The following is a 21,731-nucleotide window of genomic DNA, read 5'->3' on the forward strand; positions in this document are numbered from 1 at the left end:
CAGATGGCAAAAGTGTGATCTTGAAGTTTTTTAAAAAAAGAAAAGATAAAAAAAATAAAGCTCAGGGGTAGGTGAAAATTTTTATAAAATACGATAGTGTTCCTGAATGGTTTTCACTGAGATGCTATTTCCGAGCATGACAGCAGGATTCAAAATAGGGTAGTGAGGAAAATGGTTACCCATTCATCTCATAAACAATATGGAAAAATCCAAAATAAATTTAGATTTAAACTACCTTCCAATTAAATGTTAACCATCACTTAATTTTTTTCTCTGCATCAGCAGACCAAACTTTGGATCAAATGAAATAATAATCTGATTTTTTCCTCATTAACTACAGAAAATAGTCACCTGAAATGTTACTCAAGTAGGCAAAGTAAGTTAATACTTCATTAAACAAAACCTCAAGGTTACCAGATGCACCGTTCACGTCAGCCTCACTGCACTCCTGACACACAAGGCCCACCCACTCCAGGACCCAGGACTTCCCTACACGTACACAGCCAGTGGCCCCACACACTCAAACATCAAAAGGATCAAAGCTCTCTTACAGAGATTAAATATGGGGCTACACTGTATTTGAAATGTATTGGTAAAATCCGGGCATACATATAAAAATGGAGGTAAAGTCCGATGTACAAAAGTAAAGTCTGATGCTGTAAAGAACAATATAGTATAAGAACCTGGAATGTTAGGTTGATGAATCAAGGTAAATTGGAAGTGGTCAAACAGGAGATGGCAAGAGTGAACAGGGACATTTTAGGAATCAGTGAACTAAAATCCAACGGAACGGGCAAATTTAATTCAGATGACCATTATATTTACTACTGTGGGCAGGAATCCCTTAGAAGAAATGGAGTAGTCATCATAGTCAACAAAAGAGTCCAAAATGCAGTACTTCGGTGAAATCTCAAAACAAAAGAATAATCTCTGTTAGTTTCCAAGGCAAACCATTCAATATCACAGTAATCCAAGTCTATGCTCCAACCAGTAATGCTGAAAAAGCTGAAGCTAAATGGTTCTATAAAGACCTACAAGAACTTCTAGAAGTAACACATTAAAAAGAGGTCCTTTTCATTATCGGGGACTGGAATGCAAAAGCAGGAAGTCAAGAAACACCTGGAGTAACAGGCAAATTTGGCCTTGGAGTACAGAATGAAGCAGTCAAAGACTAACAGAGTTTTGCCAAAAGAACTCACTGGTCATAGCAAACACCCTCTTCCAGCAACACGAGAGACAACTCTACACATGGACATCACCAGATGGTCAATACTGAAATCAGATTGATTATATTCTTTGCAGCCAAAGAGAGAAGCTTTATACAGTCAGCAAAAACAAGACCAGGAGTTGACTGGCTCAGATCATGAACTCTTTACTGCAAAATTTGGACTTAAATTGAAGAAAGTAGGGAAAACCACTAGACCATTCAGGTATGACCTAATTAAATCCCTTATGATTATACAGTGGAAGTGACAAATAGATTCAAGGAATTAGATCTGATATACAGAGTACCTGAAGAACTATGGACAGAGGTTCATGATATTGTACAGGAGCCAGGGATCAAGACCATCCCCAAGAAAAAGAAATGCAAAAAAGGCAAAATGGTTGTCTGAGGAGGCTTTACAAATAGCTGAGAAAAGAAGAGAAGTGAAAGGCAAAGGAGAAAAGGAAAGATATACCCATGCGAATACACAGTTCCAAAGAACAGCAAGGAGAGATAAGAAAGCCTTCCTCAGTGATCAATGCAAAGAAACAGAGGAAAACAATAGAATAGGAAAGACTAGAGATCACTTCAAGAAAATCAGATATACCAAAGGAATATTTCATGCAAAGATGGGCATAAAAATGGACAGAAATGGTATGGACCTAACAGAAACAGAAGATATTAAGAGGTGGCAAGAATACACAGAAGAACTATTTTAAAAAAAGATCTTCATGACCCAGATAACCACAATGGTGTGAACACTCAACTAGAACCAAACATCCTGGAGTCCAAAGTCAACTGGGCCTTAGGAAGGATCACTACTAATTAAGTTTGTGGAGGTGATGGAACTCCAGTTGAGCTACTTCAAATCCTCAAAGATAATGCTGTTAAAGTGTTGCACTCAATATGCCAGCAAATTTGGAAAACTCAGCAATGGCCACAGACTGGAAAAAGTCAGTTTTCATTCCAATGCCAAAGAAAAGCAATGCCAAAGAATGCTCAAACTACCACACAATTGCACTCATCTCACATACTAGCAAATTAATGCTCAAAATTCTCTAAACCAGGCTTCAACAGTACGTAAATTATGAACTTCCAGAAATTCAAGCTGGATTTAGAAAAGGCAGGGGAACCATAGATCAAATTGCCAACATCCATTGGCTCATCAAGAAGCAATAGGGTTCCAGAAAAATATCTACTTCTGCTTTATTGACTGTGTCAAAGCCTTTGACTGTGGGGATCACAACAAACTGTGGAAAATTCTTCAAGAGATGGGAATACCAGACCACCTGACCTGCCTCTTGAGAAACCTGTATGTGGGTCAAGAGGCAGCAATTAGAAATGGACATGGAACAACAGACTGGTTCCAAATTGGGAAAGGAGTACGTCAAGGCTGTATACTGTCACCCTGCTTATTTAACCTATATGCAGAGTACATCATGAGAAACGCTGGGCTGGATGAAGCACAAGCTTGAATCAAGATTGCCAGGAGAAGTATCAATAACCTCGGATACTCACATGACACCACTCTTAGGTCAGAAAGCAAAGAAGAATTAAAGAGCCTCTTGATGAATGTGAAAGAGGAGAGTGAAAATGTTGGCTTAGATGTCAACATTCAGAAAACTGAGATCATGGCATCTGGTCCCATCACTTCATGGCAAATAGGTGGGGAAACAATGGAAACAATGGCTGACTTTATTTTTGGGGCTCCAAAATCACTGCAGATGGTGATTACAGCCATGAAATTAAAAAACACTTGCTCCTTGGAAGAAAAGCTATGACAAACCTAGACAGCATAATAAAAAGCAGAAACATTACTTTGCCAACAAAGAAGCCTAGTCAAAGTTTTGGTTTTTCCAGTAGTCATGTATGGATGTGAGAGTTGGACTATAAAGAAAGCTGAGCACCAAAGAATTGATGCTTTTAGACTGTGGTGTTGGAGAAGACTCTTGAGAGTCCCTTGGACTGCAAGGAGATCCAACCAGTCAATCCTAAAGGAAATGAGTCCTGAATATTCCTTGGAAGGATTGATGCCGATGTTGAAACTCCAATACTTTGGCCACCTGATGTGAAGAACTGACTCATAGGAAAAGACCCTGATGCTGGGAAAGACTGAAGGCAGGAGATGCTTGGATGGCATCATTGACTCAATGGACATGAGTTTCAGTAAGCTCTGGGGGCTGGTGATGGACAGGGAAGCCTGGTGTGCTGTAGTCCATGGGGTCACAAAGGGTCAGACATGACTGAGAGACAACTGATATAAAAATGGTTAACTGTGACCTCAAAGCCCCTGAAATATTTTTTTTACAGTGTCTTAGGATTGATTTCTGATAAAATTCTAGTACTCAAATATAAAAGTTTTTTAGGGAACTACAATTTATTCTATTTCATTCAAAACAGTGACCTGAAGTTATGTTCCTTATATATTTATTAGAATACAGAATATAAAATTAAGATTAAGTCAGTTTTTATATAAAGCCAAATTACTGATACATTTTTCTTATTAGATGAGACTGTGCTGGAGTCATGGTAAAGTTAAGAATAGTTTTGGGCTTTAACTCAATTTCGTGAGCTATTGTTCTCTTTCCATTAACCAAAAGATGCACTTATTCTAGAATATTAAATATAAAACAGTTTTTAGGCAAATCAGTGGATCCCAAACCAACAGATCGTTTCTTTAAGGCTACTTGGTTACGTATATCAAACACCTAAAAATATTCATACTATTTGACTCAGTAATCCTCCTACTGAAATATTTCTCAAGGAAAATATGCATAATAATTTACACACAAGGATATTCATCAAAACACCATTTAGTGTATCAGAACAACTAGCTAAACATATAATAGGGTAATATTAATTATACACTGGCACCCCACTCTAGGACTCCTGCCTGGAGAATCCCATGGCCAGAGGAGCCTGGTAGGCTGTAGTCCATGGGGTCGCTAAAAGTCAGACACGACTGAGTGACTTCACTTTCACTTTCATGCAAGAAAATAGCATATAGTTCTTAAAGTGTCTGTAAAATATGTTCAGTAGCGTGGAAGTGTCTGTAACATAAAGTTACATGCAAAAGAATAATAAAAATGTATCCATACAGTATGTAAAATACACATTTATATTACGTGTGCATGAAAAAAAAGAAAAAAATACATCCATATGTATTTTTCTATCTGTTCTAAATTTTCATAGTGGGCAATTTTTTTTTTAATTTTGGTGAACAATGGACACTATTTTGTGAAGGCAGAAAAGGTGCAGTGAGTACCTAAATTCTCAACAGGCAGGCACACTGCCGTCCCCAGCCTTCTTTTCACAATATAAAGTCAGAGAACATTCCTGCACCCAATGTTAAGAACATGGCACACTAACACAAAGTCACATGTTATACAGAAAACTCCATGGGTGTTGTGATCATTTACAAAGTTCACAGCTGGATAAAGGAGAATTTCTGCCTTCCTTCTCACTTAAAGATTCTCCTTCCTACTTGCCTCCTGTCACACCTAAAAAGAACATTCATCAAAGTATCTGCTAAGGCCTGCAGCTCTGCTAACACCTTGGGTTTCAGCACTTGTTCTGCTCAGGTTGTAAAACTTCTTAGTGACTCTGTACCATAGGTGGCTGCCCCCAGGAGGACGATGGGCTCCACTTTAGGGATGCAAACACTCCCAGTGGTTCCACTTTTTCAAAGGAAAATATAAGAAGTACAGAAATAATTTAATTTTGGACAGTATAAACTGACACGTATCTGCTTTTTAATTACATATGGCTAAATGTCCCAGTATCTTGAGTATTTCAAGAGAAAAAAACAGCATCCAGCTTCTTGTCACACTTTTACCATTCAATCCCATCTGTAGCTCCCTTATGTCTTTTCCGTGCCATCTAGTCCTATTCACTCTCCTCCAAACTGCTTTTCAGAACACTCTCAGCGTCTCCTCTTTTCTCATCCCCACCTTCACCGTCACCGACCCCCATATCTGGCACAGGCTGACGAGTACTGTCTGACTCACTCCTGGACTCCAGGCAAGCACCCTCTCTTCCTGAGTTTCTGCACAACTTCACTGGCAATGACAGCTTGCCAGAGCTTCAATTCTGAAATGACAAAGGCAACATGTGAACAGGCATGCTAAGCTGCAGACACGCGGAAAAGCCCAAACTACTGTCATTTGGATCCATGCTGCTGAGGGTTTCTTTGGTGGATGTGGGCAGTTGTACTCTTAAACCTCAAGTATTTAGAGTGAAGGCGACCACACAAGAATGTGCTCATCAGCACAGCGCAGGTGGACCAAAGTCATGAAAGACGATACAAGAGGAATTATTAAGTAATATCAATTATTTTGAGAATTAAAAAAGGAAACATTCACTGCATTGCCTCTCCCCAGTTAGTTCCATAGTTAACTTACAAATGCAAGATGCTTTGATAAGCCTGGAATTTTCAAAATCTATATATACAGCTAATTCTGGACTGGTTTTTCCAGTAGTCTTGTATGGATGTGAGAGTTGGACTATAAAGAAAGCTGAGCGCCGAAGAATTGATTTTGAACTGTGGTGTTGGAGAAGACTCTTGAGAGTCCCTTGGACTGCAAGGAGATCCAACCAGCCCATCCTAGAGGAAATCAGTCCTGAACATTCACTGGAAGGACTGATGCTGAAGCTGAAGCTCCAATACTTTGGCCACCTGATGCAAAGAACTGACTTACTGGAAAAGACCCTGATGCTGGGAAAGATTGAGGGCAGGAGGAGAAGGGGATGACAGAGGATGAGATGGTTGGATACCGTCACCGATTCCAGGCACATGAGTTTGAGTAAGCTCCAGCAGTTGGTGATGGACAGGGAGTCCTGGTGTACTGCAGCCCATGGCATTGCAAAGAGCTGTGGGGTCGCAAAGAGCTGTGGGGTCGCAAAAGCTGGACATGACTGAGCGACTGAACTGAACTGAATTCTGGACTAACCTGTTAGAGTAAGCGTCAATTAGATATAGCACTTCTCTCTGAAGCATCAAAAATATTGTTCTGTCATACATACAAAAATGGGTCCCTGACGCCTCCCTTTTCTACCATCATAACAGGCTCAATAGTCAGTGTGCTAGAATTCTAGCACATTTCTCTTATATTTTAGGGTTTTGTCATGATTACTGTTCTCACCAGTTCCATTATAATGTAGATAGTCTCACAAATCTCTACAGAAGTGTGATCTAGAAGTACTCACACTTATCTGACACAGAATATAGTTCAGTAACATGTGAAACTGATGCATGAGTCCTTCCTCTGGATAACTGACAGCACCTATTAATACTGTAGCATGAGCAAATTCTGATTTTCTATTTGCACATTATTGCATAATCTTGGGCAAAGACTGGAATATCAGGAAATTGGATGGCAATTAGTAGGTGCTTGCTTTCCTGTCAACCTTTGTTTAACAAATTTCATTCCTCTTTTCTCTGAATTAAGCTGGAGGAAATAAACAGGATTGTCGTTAATGGTTTAAAAAACAGAAAGATAAAAGGAGAGAAATTACTGAGCTCATTTGATGCTTGGAGCATAGAAAAATTTCACTCAAAATTCCAAAAAGATAAATGGAGAGAAAAATAGGAGGTAAGATCCCCATTTCTTACCTCATCAGGGAAGATACCATGCAGGTTGGCAGCCAAGAGACAAGGAAGAGTGTCAACCTCCTTATTTGACCTTTCCTCCTTGATAGCTCAGCTGGTAAAGAATCTGCCTGCAATGCGGGAGACCTGAGTTCGATCCCTGGATTGGGAAGATCCCCTGGAGAAGGGAAAGGCTACCCACTCCAGTATTCTGGCCTGGAGAATTCTATGGACTGTATAGTCTACAGGGTTGCAGAGACTGGGACACGACTGAACGACTTTCACTCACTCACTCACTCCCTAATCTCAGTAAACCAGCTGGTGCCCAGGACCTGCACCCCCTGCTGGTCATCAGAGCCGGTGCAACCCAAGGTGCAGTTACAGTTAGAACAGTGTCCCCCTTTCAATGCCTGACCTTTGCTAGTCCAAACTAACTGCCATACCCCTCTTATTCTGGGAGAGAAAGAGAAGAAAAACAAAAACTTCGAGGAACATCTATGTGAAGGGCTACCACTTAGATAAACTATTTCAAAGTGCTAAGTTATAAAATCAGTTACTTACTATCTTTACTTTGCTATAACTTCTAACCAGATACTTGGAGAAGGAAATGGTAACCCACGCCAATATTCTTGCCTGGAGAATCCCATGAACAGAGGAGCCTGGCAGGCCGCAGCCCATGGGGTTGCGAGAGTCAGACACGCCTTAGGGACTGAACCACCTACCAACCAGATTCTACAATACATTATCAGCAGTATTTCACCTACGGTAATCAAATATGAAGTAAACTTTGAAAATTACTATTTTTTTTGGTTATTGATTATATCCAAGTTTGAGTCACATTATACATTTTGATTTATATAATCTAAATAGGTAACTTCCTAGTTACATAATATTTGGCACGTCCACATTTTTACTCTTTCATAATAAAATTAAAGTTTTACACTTTTCATTTTGCAATCTGTAGTTCAGGCAAGCCCAAGTCTTTGTCCCTATATCCACACAGGTTTTCTTGCTTGGATTTTATGTATAGATAATTTTGTTTGACGTGAGGCAAGAAATCAAGAGGCTCCCCTGGTGGCTCAGCGGTAAAGAATCTGCCTGCCAAAGCAGGAGACGCAGATTCAATCCCTGGGTCAGGAAGATCCCCTGGAGAAGGGAATTGGAACCCACTCCAGTATTCTTGCCTGGAGAATTCCATGGACAGAGAAGCCTGGCTGGCGACAGGTTCACAGGGTCACAAAGAGTTGGACATGAGTGAAGAAACTTATTTTACTTTACTTTAGCCATTAAGTGATATTTCCATATTGAGTTATTTTTCTTAGGTGACAATGGAAAGGTCATTCTTTGGCTACAACTGAAGCATTTTAAGGGGCTTCCCAGGTGGCTCGGTAGTAAAAGAATCTGCCTGCCAAGCAGGAGACATGGGTTGAGCCCTAGGTAGGAAGATCCCCTGAAAAAGGGAATGGCTACCCACTCCAGTATGTCTTGCCTGGAAAATCCCACAGGCAGAGGATCCTGACAGTCAAAGAGGTCAGACAGGACCCAGCAGCTGAAGTCAAAGTGAAAGTCACTCAGTTGTGTCAGACTCATTGTGACCCCATGGACTATATAGTCCATGGAATTCTCTAGGCCAGAATACCAGAGCGAGTAGCCTTTCCCTTCTCCAGGGGATCTTCCCAACCTAGGGATCGAACCCAGGTCTCCTGCAGATGGATGCTTTACCAGCTGAACCACAAGGGAAGCCCCTCAGCAACTGGGCATGCATGCAAAAAACATCTTAACAGTCAGCTACAGTTTTCATTTATAAATTATTAACTATAAATTCAACCCAAATAGTGAACATGAGCACGTCTGAAACCCAAAAATTAAGGAGCCTGAGTGCAGACTGTAAATCCTATTATTTATGGACGACACGTCCTAGGCTTGCAGTGCACAGCACAGGTGACTTGAGGAAAATGGGCCACACTTTGACTGTATGGCTGCAAGCTGCCAAGTGACCACCACTTGGACACCCAGTTAAACCATGTGCAGTATCAAATGACAAGAAGCAGTGGTCTCTGTAAGGCAGATCAGAGTCTCACGTTGTAAACTGTTCACAGACTCAGAAATCAGGGCTAGAAGGCAACTTAGAATCTATTTTAACATACTTGCTTAAAAAAAATGATCAGCTTGAAAACAATTGAGTCTAATGACTTAGCAAAGTTAAGAGAAACCCTTCTAGAATCTGGGAATTCTAACTAACTCTTTTCCACTGCCGAGGGCAATTTTGCAAATTAGACCCCCACAGCCTCTAAAGGTAAAATAGCCAGGAGTATTGAGGAAATTACCTAGATAATTAAAATCCCAAAGAGTTCACAATAATAAAGTAAAATCTTAAGCGTTGAGACTAGTTTTTCAATCATAAACACAAGCTTTGGGGCAATAGAGTATAATGATAAAGCATGCCTTAGGAGAAAAGAATCTATAGATATATAATATTTCCAAAATAACTTTTTAAACCAGCTCCCTGGGATTCTAAATGCCAGAAACAAACAAGCAAACAAATGAAACCCATGACACTTACAATCAGTGAACACTGTTGCATCTCTTTACCTTTCTGAATCTACTTTGGTTTCCACCCCCATTACCACCAGCCAAGCCCAGATCCCCAGTGGGGCCTCCACAGAGCTGCAAAGCAATACTGCCTTCTTTTATTCCTGCGGTTCTGGAACAGTCCAGAAGATGCATTTGCCTTCTGGGCTATTGCCACTGACTATTCATGAAAATGGACAAACTCTTCATAGAAGTATAGAGAATTAGTCATACAGGGAATTTTAAACATGTCTTACTCAAGGGGATGTTAAATATATCACCAGAACCTTTCAACCAAAGAAAATCTTATTTTTCATATAAATGAATAACAAATTATATAATATATACAGTATAGTATATAATTTCATTATATATAATATATATTACAGATTATAACAAATGTTTATGCAACATGATATATTCAAAGATACATGTCAACCCTCCCTAGTCTGAGAATCACAGCCCTGCCTGTTCTTCCTGCCACAGCTCTAAGAAAGAATCTCTAGCCTTCCAAGAAAGCACCTGTCAAGCCCATCAGCCTCAAGGAGACATATTTCGTTCTCAAAATTAACCTACTGTTGTTGGCCCAGAGTCTTTTTTGCAAATGGTAAAGAATCCGCCTGCAATGTAGGAGACCTGGGTTCGATCCCTGGGTCATGAAAATCCCCTGGAGGAGGGATAGGCTGTCCACTCCAGTATTCTTGCCTGGAGAATTCCATGGACAGAGTAGTCTGGTGGGCTACAGTCCCTGGGGTCACAAAGAGTCGGACACAACTGGGTGACTAATATACTCGCTCAATACAACTATGTCTGTTTCTGTATCATTTACTCTTATAATACAAGAAAACAAGGAGGTTTGAAACAGATCTTCCTTCAGTATGACAGACAATATTATTATAGAAGAAAATCTCTGTTTTTTATCAATCTAATTGTAAGAGATGTTTAATGTTCATTTTCATAAAATATTACCCATTCTTATATGCACTTGTAGAATTTTTTAATCAAAATTGTGTCTTCTCTGCAGTTTGGACAAGGTCACAAAAAGAGGCTTTATTAATGCAGTAATTTTCTCAGTTAACATTCCTGGGGACTGGCTGTATTAAAAATGATTCTAATTCCATGGGTTAGGCCCACATTTCCTAAACTATGTTCTACAGAAAACTTCATGAACTATTAATAAGGTCCATCATCCCCTCACAAAGAAAAAATTCCTAAACATGCATTTTAAATACCGAACTCTTCACTCCTCTTATGAAGATTTACAAAATCATTGACATATTCAAGGGCTTGACAATTTCTGCAGTAAAGAAACCTGTTTTACGTCTCCAACATAATTTCCAATATTATTCGAGCAGAAACACTGATTATGGGGCACATATGCACATTCTATCTAACAATGCTCTTTTTAATTAATTATTTAATTGGAGGATAATTACTTTACAATATTGTGATGGTTTTTGCCATGCATCAACATGAATCAGTCATGGGTACACATGTGTTCTCTTAAGCAACCATTATTTTAGCCCATACCACAAGGAATTACATTCTCATAGGGAATTTTGGTGCCCAGGGCCAAAACAAAGGAAAATTCAGACATGAAAACTCATCCAATAGCACAATCAGCGACATCCTCACACAGAGGGTGAGAATTATCTGCAGGATGTTTAACAGCATCAAAAGGAATACAGCACAATCAATCCTGCTCTTCATACATCCAGTTATTCCCAACCTCTTTCAAATAAGCACACTGCTTTGGAAAGGCAAAAGACGGTATACAACAATGGTGAGAAATCCTGCAGGCATGAATTTGGGTCAGCTCCTGCAATCCCTCCAACACCACAGAAGGCTTCTTGGTCTACACCTTTGGAACCACTATTCTAGACCATAGGAATGGCACTGCTTTCCGTGATCTGGATGTCTTTTCTGCGACAAGTTCACAGGAATTCATATGTGTAAAGCTATGGTTAATTTCCTGTGCACACTCAGTTGTGTCCAAATCTTTGCAACCCCGGGCCCACCAGGCTCCTCTGTCCTTGGATTTTCCAGACAAGAATACTTGAGTGGGTAGTCATTTCCTTCTCCAGGGGATCTTCCTGACCCAAGGATCGAACTAATGTGTCTTGAGTCTTCTGCATTGGCAGGCAGACTCTTTTTCTTTTTTAAATTTTTATTTTTACTTTATTTTGCTTTACAATACTGTATTGGTTTTGCCATACATTGACATGAATCCGCCACGGGTGTACATGAGTTCCCAATCCTGAACCCCCCTCCCACCTCCCACCCCATATCATCTCTCTGGATCATCCCCGTGTACCAGCTCCAAGCATCCTGTATCCTGTATCAAACATAGACTGGCGATTCGTTTCTTACATGATAGTATACATGTTTCAATGCCATTCTTCCAAATCATCCCACCCTATCCCTCTCCCTCAGAGTCCAAAAGTCCGTTCTATATGTCTGTGTCTCTTATGCTGTCTCACATACAGGGTTTCCACTGCGCTACCTGGGAAGCCCTCTATGTGTTTGACAAACACCCAAATAAGGGAATCTCTCCAATAAAACAAACAGAAGATATAGTTTTACCACAAGGGTCATGTGTTACACAAATGCATTTAACAAGTATTCACCAAGCGTATTCTACATAACAGGCACTGTCCCTGGTGACTAGTCTTTCAAGCTGATATACAGACATCTCTCAGAGGGATTTTTAGAGTCATCATGATTGGGAAAAAAAAAAATTTAACAATATTACAATGAATTATTCAAATTGTTGTCTCTTTTAAAACAATTTTTGGTTTGCACAAAAATTCACAGATTCACAAAGATTCACAGATTCACACACACAAACAACTTGTAATGATGGGTGACCCAGAAAACTTGTTCCTTCTACTCATTAAAGTTAACTAATTCAAAAAAATTAAATTTTAAAAGAAGAGTGATGTGATATTGAACTAAGTAGCTAACACTTTATACATATGTATCAAACACAATCAGAGTCATGTAGCTTTAAAACAGTAGATTTTGCTATCCTTTAAAGTCAACTCAAAATAAAACAAATGTATTTCATGTCATGAATCATAGCATGACTTAGTAAATATTTTAGCTAAAAGGAATTTTCATTGTAGAACTTAAGTAAAATATGATGATGTAATCAATAGAATCCATATCCTCTTTCAGACTGATTGGAAAAGCACAAATTAGAACTTTTAAAGAGCTGTGACATTCTCATAACTTAATCTTACTCCTATTCATCTGAAATGTTAGTTCACACATGCTAAGATTTTTGTTAATTATATCAATGCTTCTGTGGAAAAATGCAAAAAGGGATACATGAGTTAACACTTACAAATGGCTTCTATTTCTCAATATAGTCTCCTGGTAACCACGGAATAAGAGAATTCTACATCTCCCACCACAGAGATTGGAGGCAAGGTCTCCATCATAAGCCCTCTTGAATTGACAGGACTGAACAAATTGCCAAGAGATGAAACCTATTTCAGTCCTAGTCTCCCAAATTTTGCCGCTAGAGTCTTCTTAATGGCTGGCATAAATGGCCCAGAAGTCAACTGTGCTGAAAAGCCAGCAAACAAATGAAAACCACTGCAGCTACACTGCACTGCTGAACAGCCATCAGAAAGGCAATGCAGAGCTTAATGAACCTCTGTGTTAAGAAGAACCACCAAAACTTCCCTATCATATAGGAAAGCTGAAGTCGCATATACTTCCAGGTAGACACAAAACTGAGTGTAACCAAGGCACCAGTGACCAGTGTTTGAAATACCCCCATTAATCCTTACACAGGCTGTACATCACAGGGCCACCACAATTAGTTCCCTCCTCTCCACACTGAGATCAGTGTACAAGCTCTCCAGTGAAGGGGCTAAATGCTATAAAATACGTGACAGCTGAAGGTGCTGTGTCTGCATGCTAAGCCTCTTCAGTTGTGTCCGACTCTTTGAGACCCATGGACTGCAGCCCACCAGGCTCCTCCGTCCACGGGATTTTTCAGGCAAGAACACTGGAGTGGGTTGCTATGCCCTCCTCCAGGGGCTCCTCCTGACCCAGGGAGCCAACCCACACCTCTTACATCTCCTGCACTGGCAGGTGGGCTCTTTACCACTGGCACTGCCACTACACTGTATACAATTCTGCAAATTCTGATTAAATTAAGTCCCCTAAAATAAAAACTACATCTATCACATTTAGCCTGTAACAGGTTCTTCTTGGTCATAAGCCCACATTCTGGGTTGTAAAAATATTTCATTGGAAAGCCACCTACCTATTTATTCATGTACTTTTATATCTATTCTTTCATTCATAGATTTTCCTGTCAATCAGTGTCTAATAGACACTAGTATCTATTTATATAGCAACTATTCAGATTTTGGTTTTGCACTATGAAAGGGTGCTCTTAGACACACAGATCTGCCTCATGAGATTTACAGTCTCAAGGGGGAGAAAAAAGGGGAAGAAAGCCTCTAAACAAACAAGCACACCAGAATCATACTCACTTGATAGCGATCACTGGATAGCAATCATCACTTGATAGTGATAAAAGGAAAGACTAAGAGAGCACGGAGAAGTAAGCTGGAAGATCCACTTTAGATGGCAACGATGGTCATGGGAAAAGGTTAACTCTTACAAGGCCCTAAGAAAGCATTTTTTAATTGCTCTGTAACACAACGAGGTAGAAAGAAACAGGATCAAGTCCCAGCTTTGTATCAATAGTACATCAGCGCTGTTCCTAAGGCTATTTTCTCACCTGAACAATGGAGATGAGAGTAACATCTACCTATAAGGTATATTTCACTAAGCCGATCATCAGGTTTGATGATCAAATATGCAAAATATCTGAAACATTTCATCAACTGCAAAATGACCTAAAGCTGTTGTTAGCTGTCATCTCCCTAAGTTATACCTCAATAGGCATCACAAGAAAATTTTACAGATTCCCAATGGTCAATAGGCTTGATTTATTTAAACCAAATGTTCAGTAGGCTTCAAGCATGATGACAGTATATATGATATGATACTTCAGGAGATAGTGGAGGACAGAGAACCCGGCGTGCTGCAGTCCATGAGATCAAAAAGAGTCAGTCACGACTCAGCAACTAAACAGCAAGAGTGTTATGACACAGAACCCACAAGAGAAAAGTTCTGCTACCAATGGAAAGAAGAGCTCTTACAGATGACAGTATTTACAAAATCAGATGTCTGAATACATATTGCTTCATTGGCAAAAATTATAAAGTTTTTAATATATAAATAAGCAGATTTGTGCCATTAATTCAAACCAAGTACTTACTTCTATGTGCAACACAACATAGGATCTACTGAGCCTGGCAAAGGCTCCAGGAAGAGGCTGCTCAGGACAAGGCAATGTGTGGAAGATTCCTTTTCTAAGAGCTGTAGCAACATAAGCTTTACAGCCTCCCTGAGGGGAAAGACAAAAAGCACCCTCTCTGCCTCCCATATAATTCTTTCTAATGTTAAACAGAAGCCTCCTTTCATAAAGAGCATATTATATAAGCGCTATTCTCATCCATCTCTTAAGTTTATTATATGTTTCCTTGTCAGTGCCCCAGCATTGATGTTTAATCATAACTTAGGCACGAAACATACTTCCAGGGAGTAGTAATGTCCTCAGTAAACAGTCTTACCTCTTAAATGCAGCAACCTGGAACCAAATGCCAACATGCTCACCGGACCTTACCCCTGGAGTGCCTTTCCTGTAAGTGGTTTTTCAAACCCAGTTGGGTCAGAGAAACACTTCTTCCTTTCTGCTGAGTCATCCCTCAGCTTAAGTGGTAACAAGAGCATTAGCACATTTCCAACATTTAAAATGCTAGTAACAATTCAAATGCGATTAACAATTCATATGCTGACTCTGAACTAAGCCAGAGCCTCTCTAGAAGAAATCAGAGAAGGACAGTTTTCTAATATGTGTGTGTTGGGCTGTGATTGTGTGGGTATCTTTACCTCAATTTTCTATGCAGAGCTAAGCCTTTTGTGCTATCACCCAGGCATTTTTGTGCCACGGGCATCTGAGAAGCCACAGACTGAATTACTAAGTATTAAGGGACTTGCCTAAGGCTAGATGTTCCCTTAAATTTAGAAACAGAACCTGAAACTCCCAATCCCATTAGGCTCTTCGCAGCACAACAGCTGAACTCCTGGGACTCAGCTCCTCTGCCTGAGGACCTGGCCAGGTGCTGGACACTCCGTGCGCCGCGGCCGAGCAACTCTAGACTCCAGCGCAGGGAGGGGAGTTGATTAACATAAATTTGATCAAAACTGCCTAGAAGCTGAATTCTCCAGCTAATCCCAGCTCACTCAAACCACGGTGACCTCCTTTTCCCATTCTTCTAAAAACAGGAAAGACAAAGTGAGAGCAAATGCTTCTGTGCTGTGCACGAAAGTCAGCTGCACCTATTTCACAGTGAGGCAGCACCAAAGCTGCTTGCTGGGACGTTCCAAAACCATGCTCTTATGTACCATACTCATTTTACACTGAGACACCAAAAAATACGTTGATTCTGAAGAGGAAAATGCAATCAATGAGGAAGGAATACGCTGCAACAAGCATAAGAGACAAATTACCTCTCGTAATAACTGAACACAGCAGATTATATGTCTCCTAAAAGGAACTCACAGCTAAAAAAAGATAACAGTTTATTATTTATATGCATGAAATCAGAAAAAACAATTCTATAGTTACATTTTCATGAACTATATAGTCCGTGGGGTTGCAAAGAGTCGGACACAACTAGTCAACTTTCACTTCAATTTTAACAGATGAATGAAGTGCATAAAATACTAAAGTACAAGTTAAATCATAGAACATTAGCCTTTTTATTACTAGAGTTTGAATCTAGTTTTATATCCTTAATATTTGTGGATTAGTAGCTAAGTCATGTCGGATTCTTTTTTGACTCCATGGACACACCAGGCTCTTCTGTCCGTGGGATTTCCTAGGCAAGAATACTGAAGTGGGTTGCTATTTCCTTCTCAGGGGGATCTTCCCAACCCAGGGATGGAACCCACATCTCCCGCCTTAGCAGGCAAATTCTTAACCACTGAGCCACCAAGGCAGCCCAATATCCTAATACTTTAATTAAGTAGAAATTGAGAATGTATAGTTTCTTTCTGAATTAACAAATCAAACTATGGCTTATTCTAGTAATTCAAATTCAAAAAGAACTCATATGACTACTTTAAAATACTGTTCTTGTTATCTGAATGATTTTTAAAGAGTTCCAGAACTACAGCCTCTTTCAGTAAAAAAAAGTATATTTTAAAATTAAACTTGTCTAGTTTTATATTTTAATATTCCCTTACATTTCCTATATTTTCAATAATTGTGTCCACTTATCCCTCCACCTATCTATTCAACAGGTTTATTTCACACTTGGACCAGTGCTAAAATTTTAACACCAGAATTATAACACATGCATATAAAAATTTTCAGTAGACAGTATACTTTCATATGTACAATCTCACTTAAAGAAATATGTAAACCAAATCTCAACAATTAGTTAACCATGCTTAGTTTTAAAAGATTATCTGAACATTTAAAACAAGAGCTAAGAGAACAAGGGAAGTTATGTAAAAATGGTTTTTTGTTTGACTGCTGTCAAGTAAGCTAATTAAAAAAAGAAGTGAAAAATTAGGAGTTTGGGATTAACACACATACTACTATATATAAAAGAGGTAAACAATAAGGATCTACTATATAGCACATGCAACTAAATTCAATATCTTGTAATAACCTATAATGGAAAAGAATCTGAAAAAGAATATATATGTGTATATATATATGTATATGTTTATAACTGAGTCACTTTGCTGTACACTAGAAACTAACAAGATTGCAAATTAACTATATGTCAATTTTAAATAAAGTACACAAAAAGAAAAATTAGAAGCTTAGGAAAAATGGAAATATAAAATATCTCCATGATCACTGAAACATGTTATAGCAAAATAATGTTAAATATTAAAATACTAAAATCCATTTTGTTAATATAAAACCAAAATGCATAACGATATACACATGTATATGTACAATGTATCTATTTATTTAATTTTTTGAGGTCAGAGGCATTCTTTGGAGGCATTACCTATATGACCATCAGTAGATACTGTTTTGCAACTGTTTAAAGAGAAAAGTAACTATTTGCTTCATGTTCACACTCAAAGTGTCCACTAACAAGAGCACATCTGTCCTACCTTGAGATATACACCCTTTACATATCCTTATTTCAGATATTAATGGATCTTTATTTCACTAAATATGTTTTCAAAAGCATATCTATGAAAATTTGAGAACAGTTTCAAAGAACCTTCCATGATCATTTACCCTGAATTTTCTTGCTAACTTTGCTCTTCTCACTCCATCTAAATTAACATCTTTGTCACAATATTCATCTTAAACCACAACTTAAATCATGTCAATCATCTGCTTAATAATCTTTACAGGCTCCTTAATTCTTGAAAATTAATTAGCATCTGAAATCTTTGGCAAGGCAGAGAAGGGCCTAGGTGAACGGGTTTGTCCTACTTTTCCAGTTTCATCTTTTGAGTCTCTCCACATTTCCTGTCCTGCTGATCTATCCATCCATAGCTTTGCCAATTTCTTCTCTAACCCAAAACATCCTCTTCTGTCTATGCCAGTCACAGTTCTATTCCGCTTACTCACCCACCCAACTTAAGTATCACTTCATAACTTCTTGCAGAAGGCTTTCCCTGTCAGAAGTCCTCTTAGTCTCTCCCCTCCCTCTTTCTGCCTCCTTCCCTCTGCCTTTCCTTCCCTCTCTCTCTTAGGGCATGCCCCTTTCTTTTTTCATAACCTAACAACACTTAAGTTTTGGGTAACTAGTAAGGCAATTAATTAAGGAAGTTCACAAATATAATGCATTGCTTTTAAGCAACGTGATTAAAAACATGGGTTTAATCTTATGACCACATACTCAGTTTTTTCCCTATAAAATGTCAGCTCCAAAATGATACTTAATATTGCTATATATTTGGAAGTTCCTTCAGTAAAAAATAAGTCAAATATAGCAGCTATGACTATGAGCTATGATCCTGATCATGAGTTATAGGAAATCAGGTTTTTCTAGTGGATGTTGTTACCAATCAACTTGTGGAAGATATTTCAGATGCCAGTTAGTCCATCTGTCCAACAGCCTTCAATTTCCAAGTTCATCAATTCCCAATTTTTCTTTACCATAAACTTATACAGAGAGAACCACAAAAATTAACATAAAAATGCAAAACAAAAGGTATACATGAATGCTACGGTACATTATGCATAATCACTGGCTTTGGTATAGGCACTTAAAGATTATTCAATATAATGGCTAGTATCCTCAATTTGTCTTCCTAGTATTGGGTTCAGAGAAAACTGGGACATTTCAGTTCATAGCACATGAAGTTTTTAAAGGTGCTAAATATCAGCATGATGTCTAAACAACTGGATAGCTAAGTTTAAAAATTCATTCACAGGAAATGTGTAACGATTTGCAACAAGACATTCTCTATTCCCTGGCTGTTTAAACACTGTACAGAGTTCTTAAAGCATCACATCAGGATGTTTTCTTCATTATTTGACAACCAATATAATAATTTTTGACATAAAAATCCACTAAATAGTCTATTAACTTCTATACAAAACTTTCTTCTCTATAGAATATGAAGTTCCCAATTAAGGAAATCACAGATTACAGAGTATATCTTGAATATATTAACTTGTTTCCTTAAGGTCATAAGACATACTTTTGACAGAATGATTTTTCAAAAAAATGAAAAAGTAAAATAAATGTGATGTTTTTAGTGTAATATATGTAAAGTCTCTGTTTCATCCTGTTTTTATTATTAACAACTTATTATCTATTTATTATTCATACTTGAATATAAATGTCCTTAGTGAGATACATTGAAAGAAAAGTACTTTTTAAATCACACATCATAATTTTAAACCTTTAGGTTAAGAGTAAAAAATTAATTAACAGTAGTTTCATGTAGTCAAAGATTTCTTCCTACAAAATCCATACTAGTGTATGCCTTTAAATATATCTTGCTAAACATCTATTTAAAATTATGATTTTAGTTTCTTGGTAAACATCCACATTTCTATGTTATTAGAATGTTTCTCAAAAAACTGTCCATAAAACATCCGCTTGAAAAAAAAAAATCTGAAGCACTAGTTTTAAATAGTGACCCCCAAGACTGCACTTCACACCACTGAATCAGAATCACAGCCTGCGAGTAAGCATGTCCACCAGAGGAGAAATCCATGGAGTCTACCTCATGGCTCATTATATTCTTGGTGCTATATTTTAGAAAGAAAAGTTGCCAAATGATTTTTTTCCAAAAAAAAATTTTTTTTTCCAAATTCTCATCCTCACAGTTTCTAAAGTGTCACTCAGAAACTGAAACCTGTTTTCAAAAACCCCTGGTATTCCAGTTCAATCAAAAAATGAAAGGGCTCGTTTTTCTCCTTATTCCCTGTTGTCTTCACGGTTCCTGAGGAAGCCTGTGACACCCACTTCACACCTCTGGACAGACAGGGACCTCCACTTGCCACAGGTCAGAACACAGAATCTCCTCGCATTAACACAGCCCTAAGTGACACTTGCTTCTCTAGCTTTCCACTCTCCCTGCAGAGACGGCCCGCCAGACCCTCCAGCACCGTCAGCACCTCCGACAGAGCCCGGTGGATTGGGTCCGGGTTCCGTGTCGCGAGCCCGCCCTCGGAAAAGCCACTGGACTCTGAGGAAACGGACCCGAGACAGCGCAGGACACGCCGAGCACGGCCCTCCGCGCTCTCCAGCGGCCAGCACCTCCTCCACCAGGAAGCAACCCTTGCGTGCCCCTCACCCGGAATACACGCTCCCCCGCAACTGCGCTCTCCTCCCCCGCCCCCCGGCGCCTGTTGCTAACGAGGCGAGACGACCCCGAGCCGCCCGGGCACCGGGGCGCCGACCGCGGGGCCGGCCGGGAGCTGGCGGGCGGCCAGGGCGCCCGCTCCGGTGAGCCCGGACCCCTTCCCACCGCAGGAAGGCGCGCCCTCCGCGCGGCTCCGAGCCGACGACTGCCCAGTGCGCACAGGCGCGCGGGCAGGCGGAGGCCGGCGCGGCGAGGACCGCTCGGGTCACCCGCCCGGTCAGCTCGGCCCGGCAGCGAAGGCCTCCAGCCTGGTCCCGAGGCCGCCGGCGTGCCCACGCGGCGGGGCAGGGGCTTGCGCCCGGGAAAGGCAGGCACTCACCATGTTGACTTCGGAAACCATGTCTATGCTGGCGATGTCGATGTTCATCCCCACGCAGACCGGGGGACCTGCGGAAAGTGCACACGACACGGCCGTGAGCCAGGCTCGGGCACGGGCTGCGGCGGCCCCGGGGCCCGGGAGCCGCCGGGGAGGGGGCGCAGGCCGAGCCCTCCCCGAGCGGCCGCAGCTCGGCGGCAGCGGCCCCCGCCTCCCTCCTCCGCCCAGGCCCCCAGCGCGGGGGGTCGCACAGCCTGTAGAGGCGGCGCACAGCCTACTTACCCCCGAAGTCCGGTCTCAGGCGAATGTCGTAGCCTTTCAGCAGCTTGTCCACCGTCTCCTTCACAAAGGACATGTTCCCAGGATCGTTCACGCTGCGGGAGGGGTGGAGGGGGGGAGAGAGAACCGGGTCAGGCGGCGGCTCGCCCGCCCGTGCCCGGCGCGCACACCCGCGCACCGTGCCAGCCGCCCGGCCCGCTTCCCGGCAAGCAAGCCACGACCCTACCTCTGCGCGCAGCACACCACCGCCACCAACACCGGGGCCGAGAAGATGCCGAAAAACCTTCCTCCCGCAAAGCCCCACATCCCTCCGCCGCGCCCCGGCACGGGGGAGGGGGCGCCCCGCCGCCGTCGCGACCCGCAGCCGGGGCTGCTCCTGCTGCCGCCGCCGCCGCCGCCGCCGCCGCGCTGGCCCCGAGCGGAGGAGGGCGCAGGGGGAGGGCTGGGGAGGCGCGCGCGCAGGGAGGAGCGCGGGCGCGGGCGCGCGGCGAGGGCCGGGGCGGGGCGCGCGGGCCGCCGCGCAGCGCGCCCAGCCGGGCCCCGGCTCCAGCGCCCGCGGGCCCCCGGCGCCCAGCGTCCCCGCCGCCTCGCTGGCTGCGGAGCGTGACCCGGGGCTCTGCCGGCCCCGCGCGCGGGCTGCAGCCGCGACCGCGCGGCGCCGGGCAGCGCCAGCGGTGGGCCGCGCCGCCAAGCTCCGCTGGGCCTCCAGCCACCCGCGAAGGAGGGGACGGTCGGCGACGGCGACGCGGGCAGCAACGGCGAAGGAGACGCTCTCCACTCCTCCCGAGACGTTCCCCCTCAGCCTGCTCCCCGGCCTGGCCCTT

General features: G+C 41.6%; 1 protein-coding gene across 1 annotated transcript in view; it reads right to left on the reverse strand.

Annotated features, from left to right (window-relative positions):
• The window catches only part of GABRB3 (gamma-aminobutyric acid type A receptor beta3 subunit), a 287,955-nt gene extending 266,647 nt beyond the window's left edge, over window positions 1-21,308 (reverse strand). The window contains exons 1-3 of the mRNA XM_018066559.1: window positions 21,134-21,308; window positions 20,911-21,002; window positions 20,632-20,699 (exon numbers count right to left, since the gene is read on the reverse strand). Of these exons, the coding sequence (XP_017922048.1) occupies window positions 20,632-20,699; window positions 20,911-21,002; window positions 21,134-21,213 (240 nt within the window). The 5' untranslated portion in view covers window positions 21,214-21,308. The remainder of the gene's footprint in view (window positions 1-20,631; window positions 20,700-20,910; window positions 21,003-21,133) is intronic.

This window comes from Capra hircus, chromosome 21, assembly GCF_001704415.2.
Source record: "Capra hircus breed San Clemente chromosome 21, ASM170441v1, whole genome shotgun sequence".
Classification (NCBI taxonomy): domain Eukaryota; kingdom Metazoa; phylum Chordata; class Mammalia; order Artiodactyla; family Bovidae; genus Capra; species Capra hircus.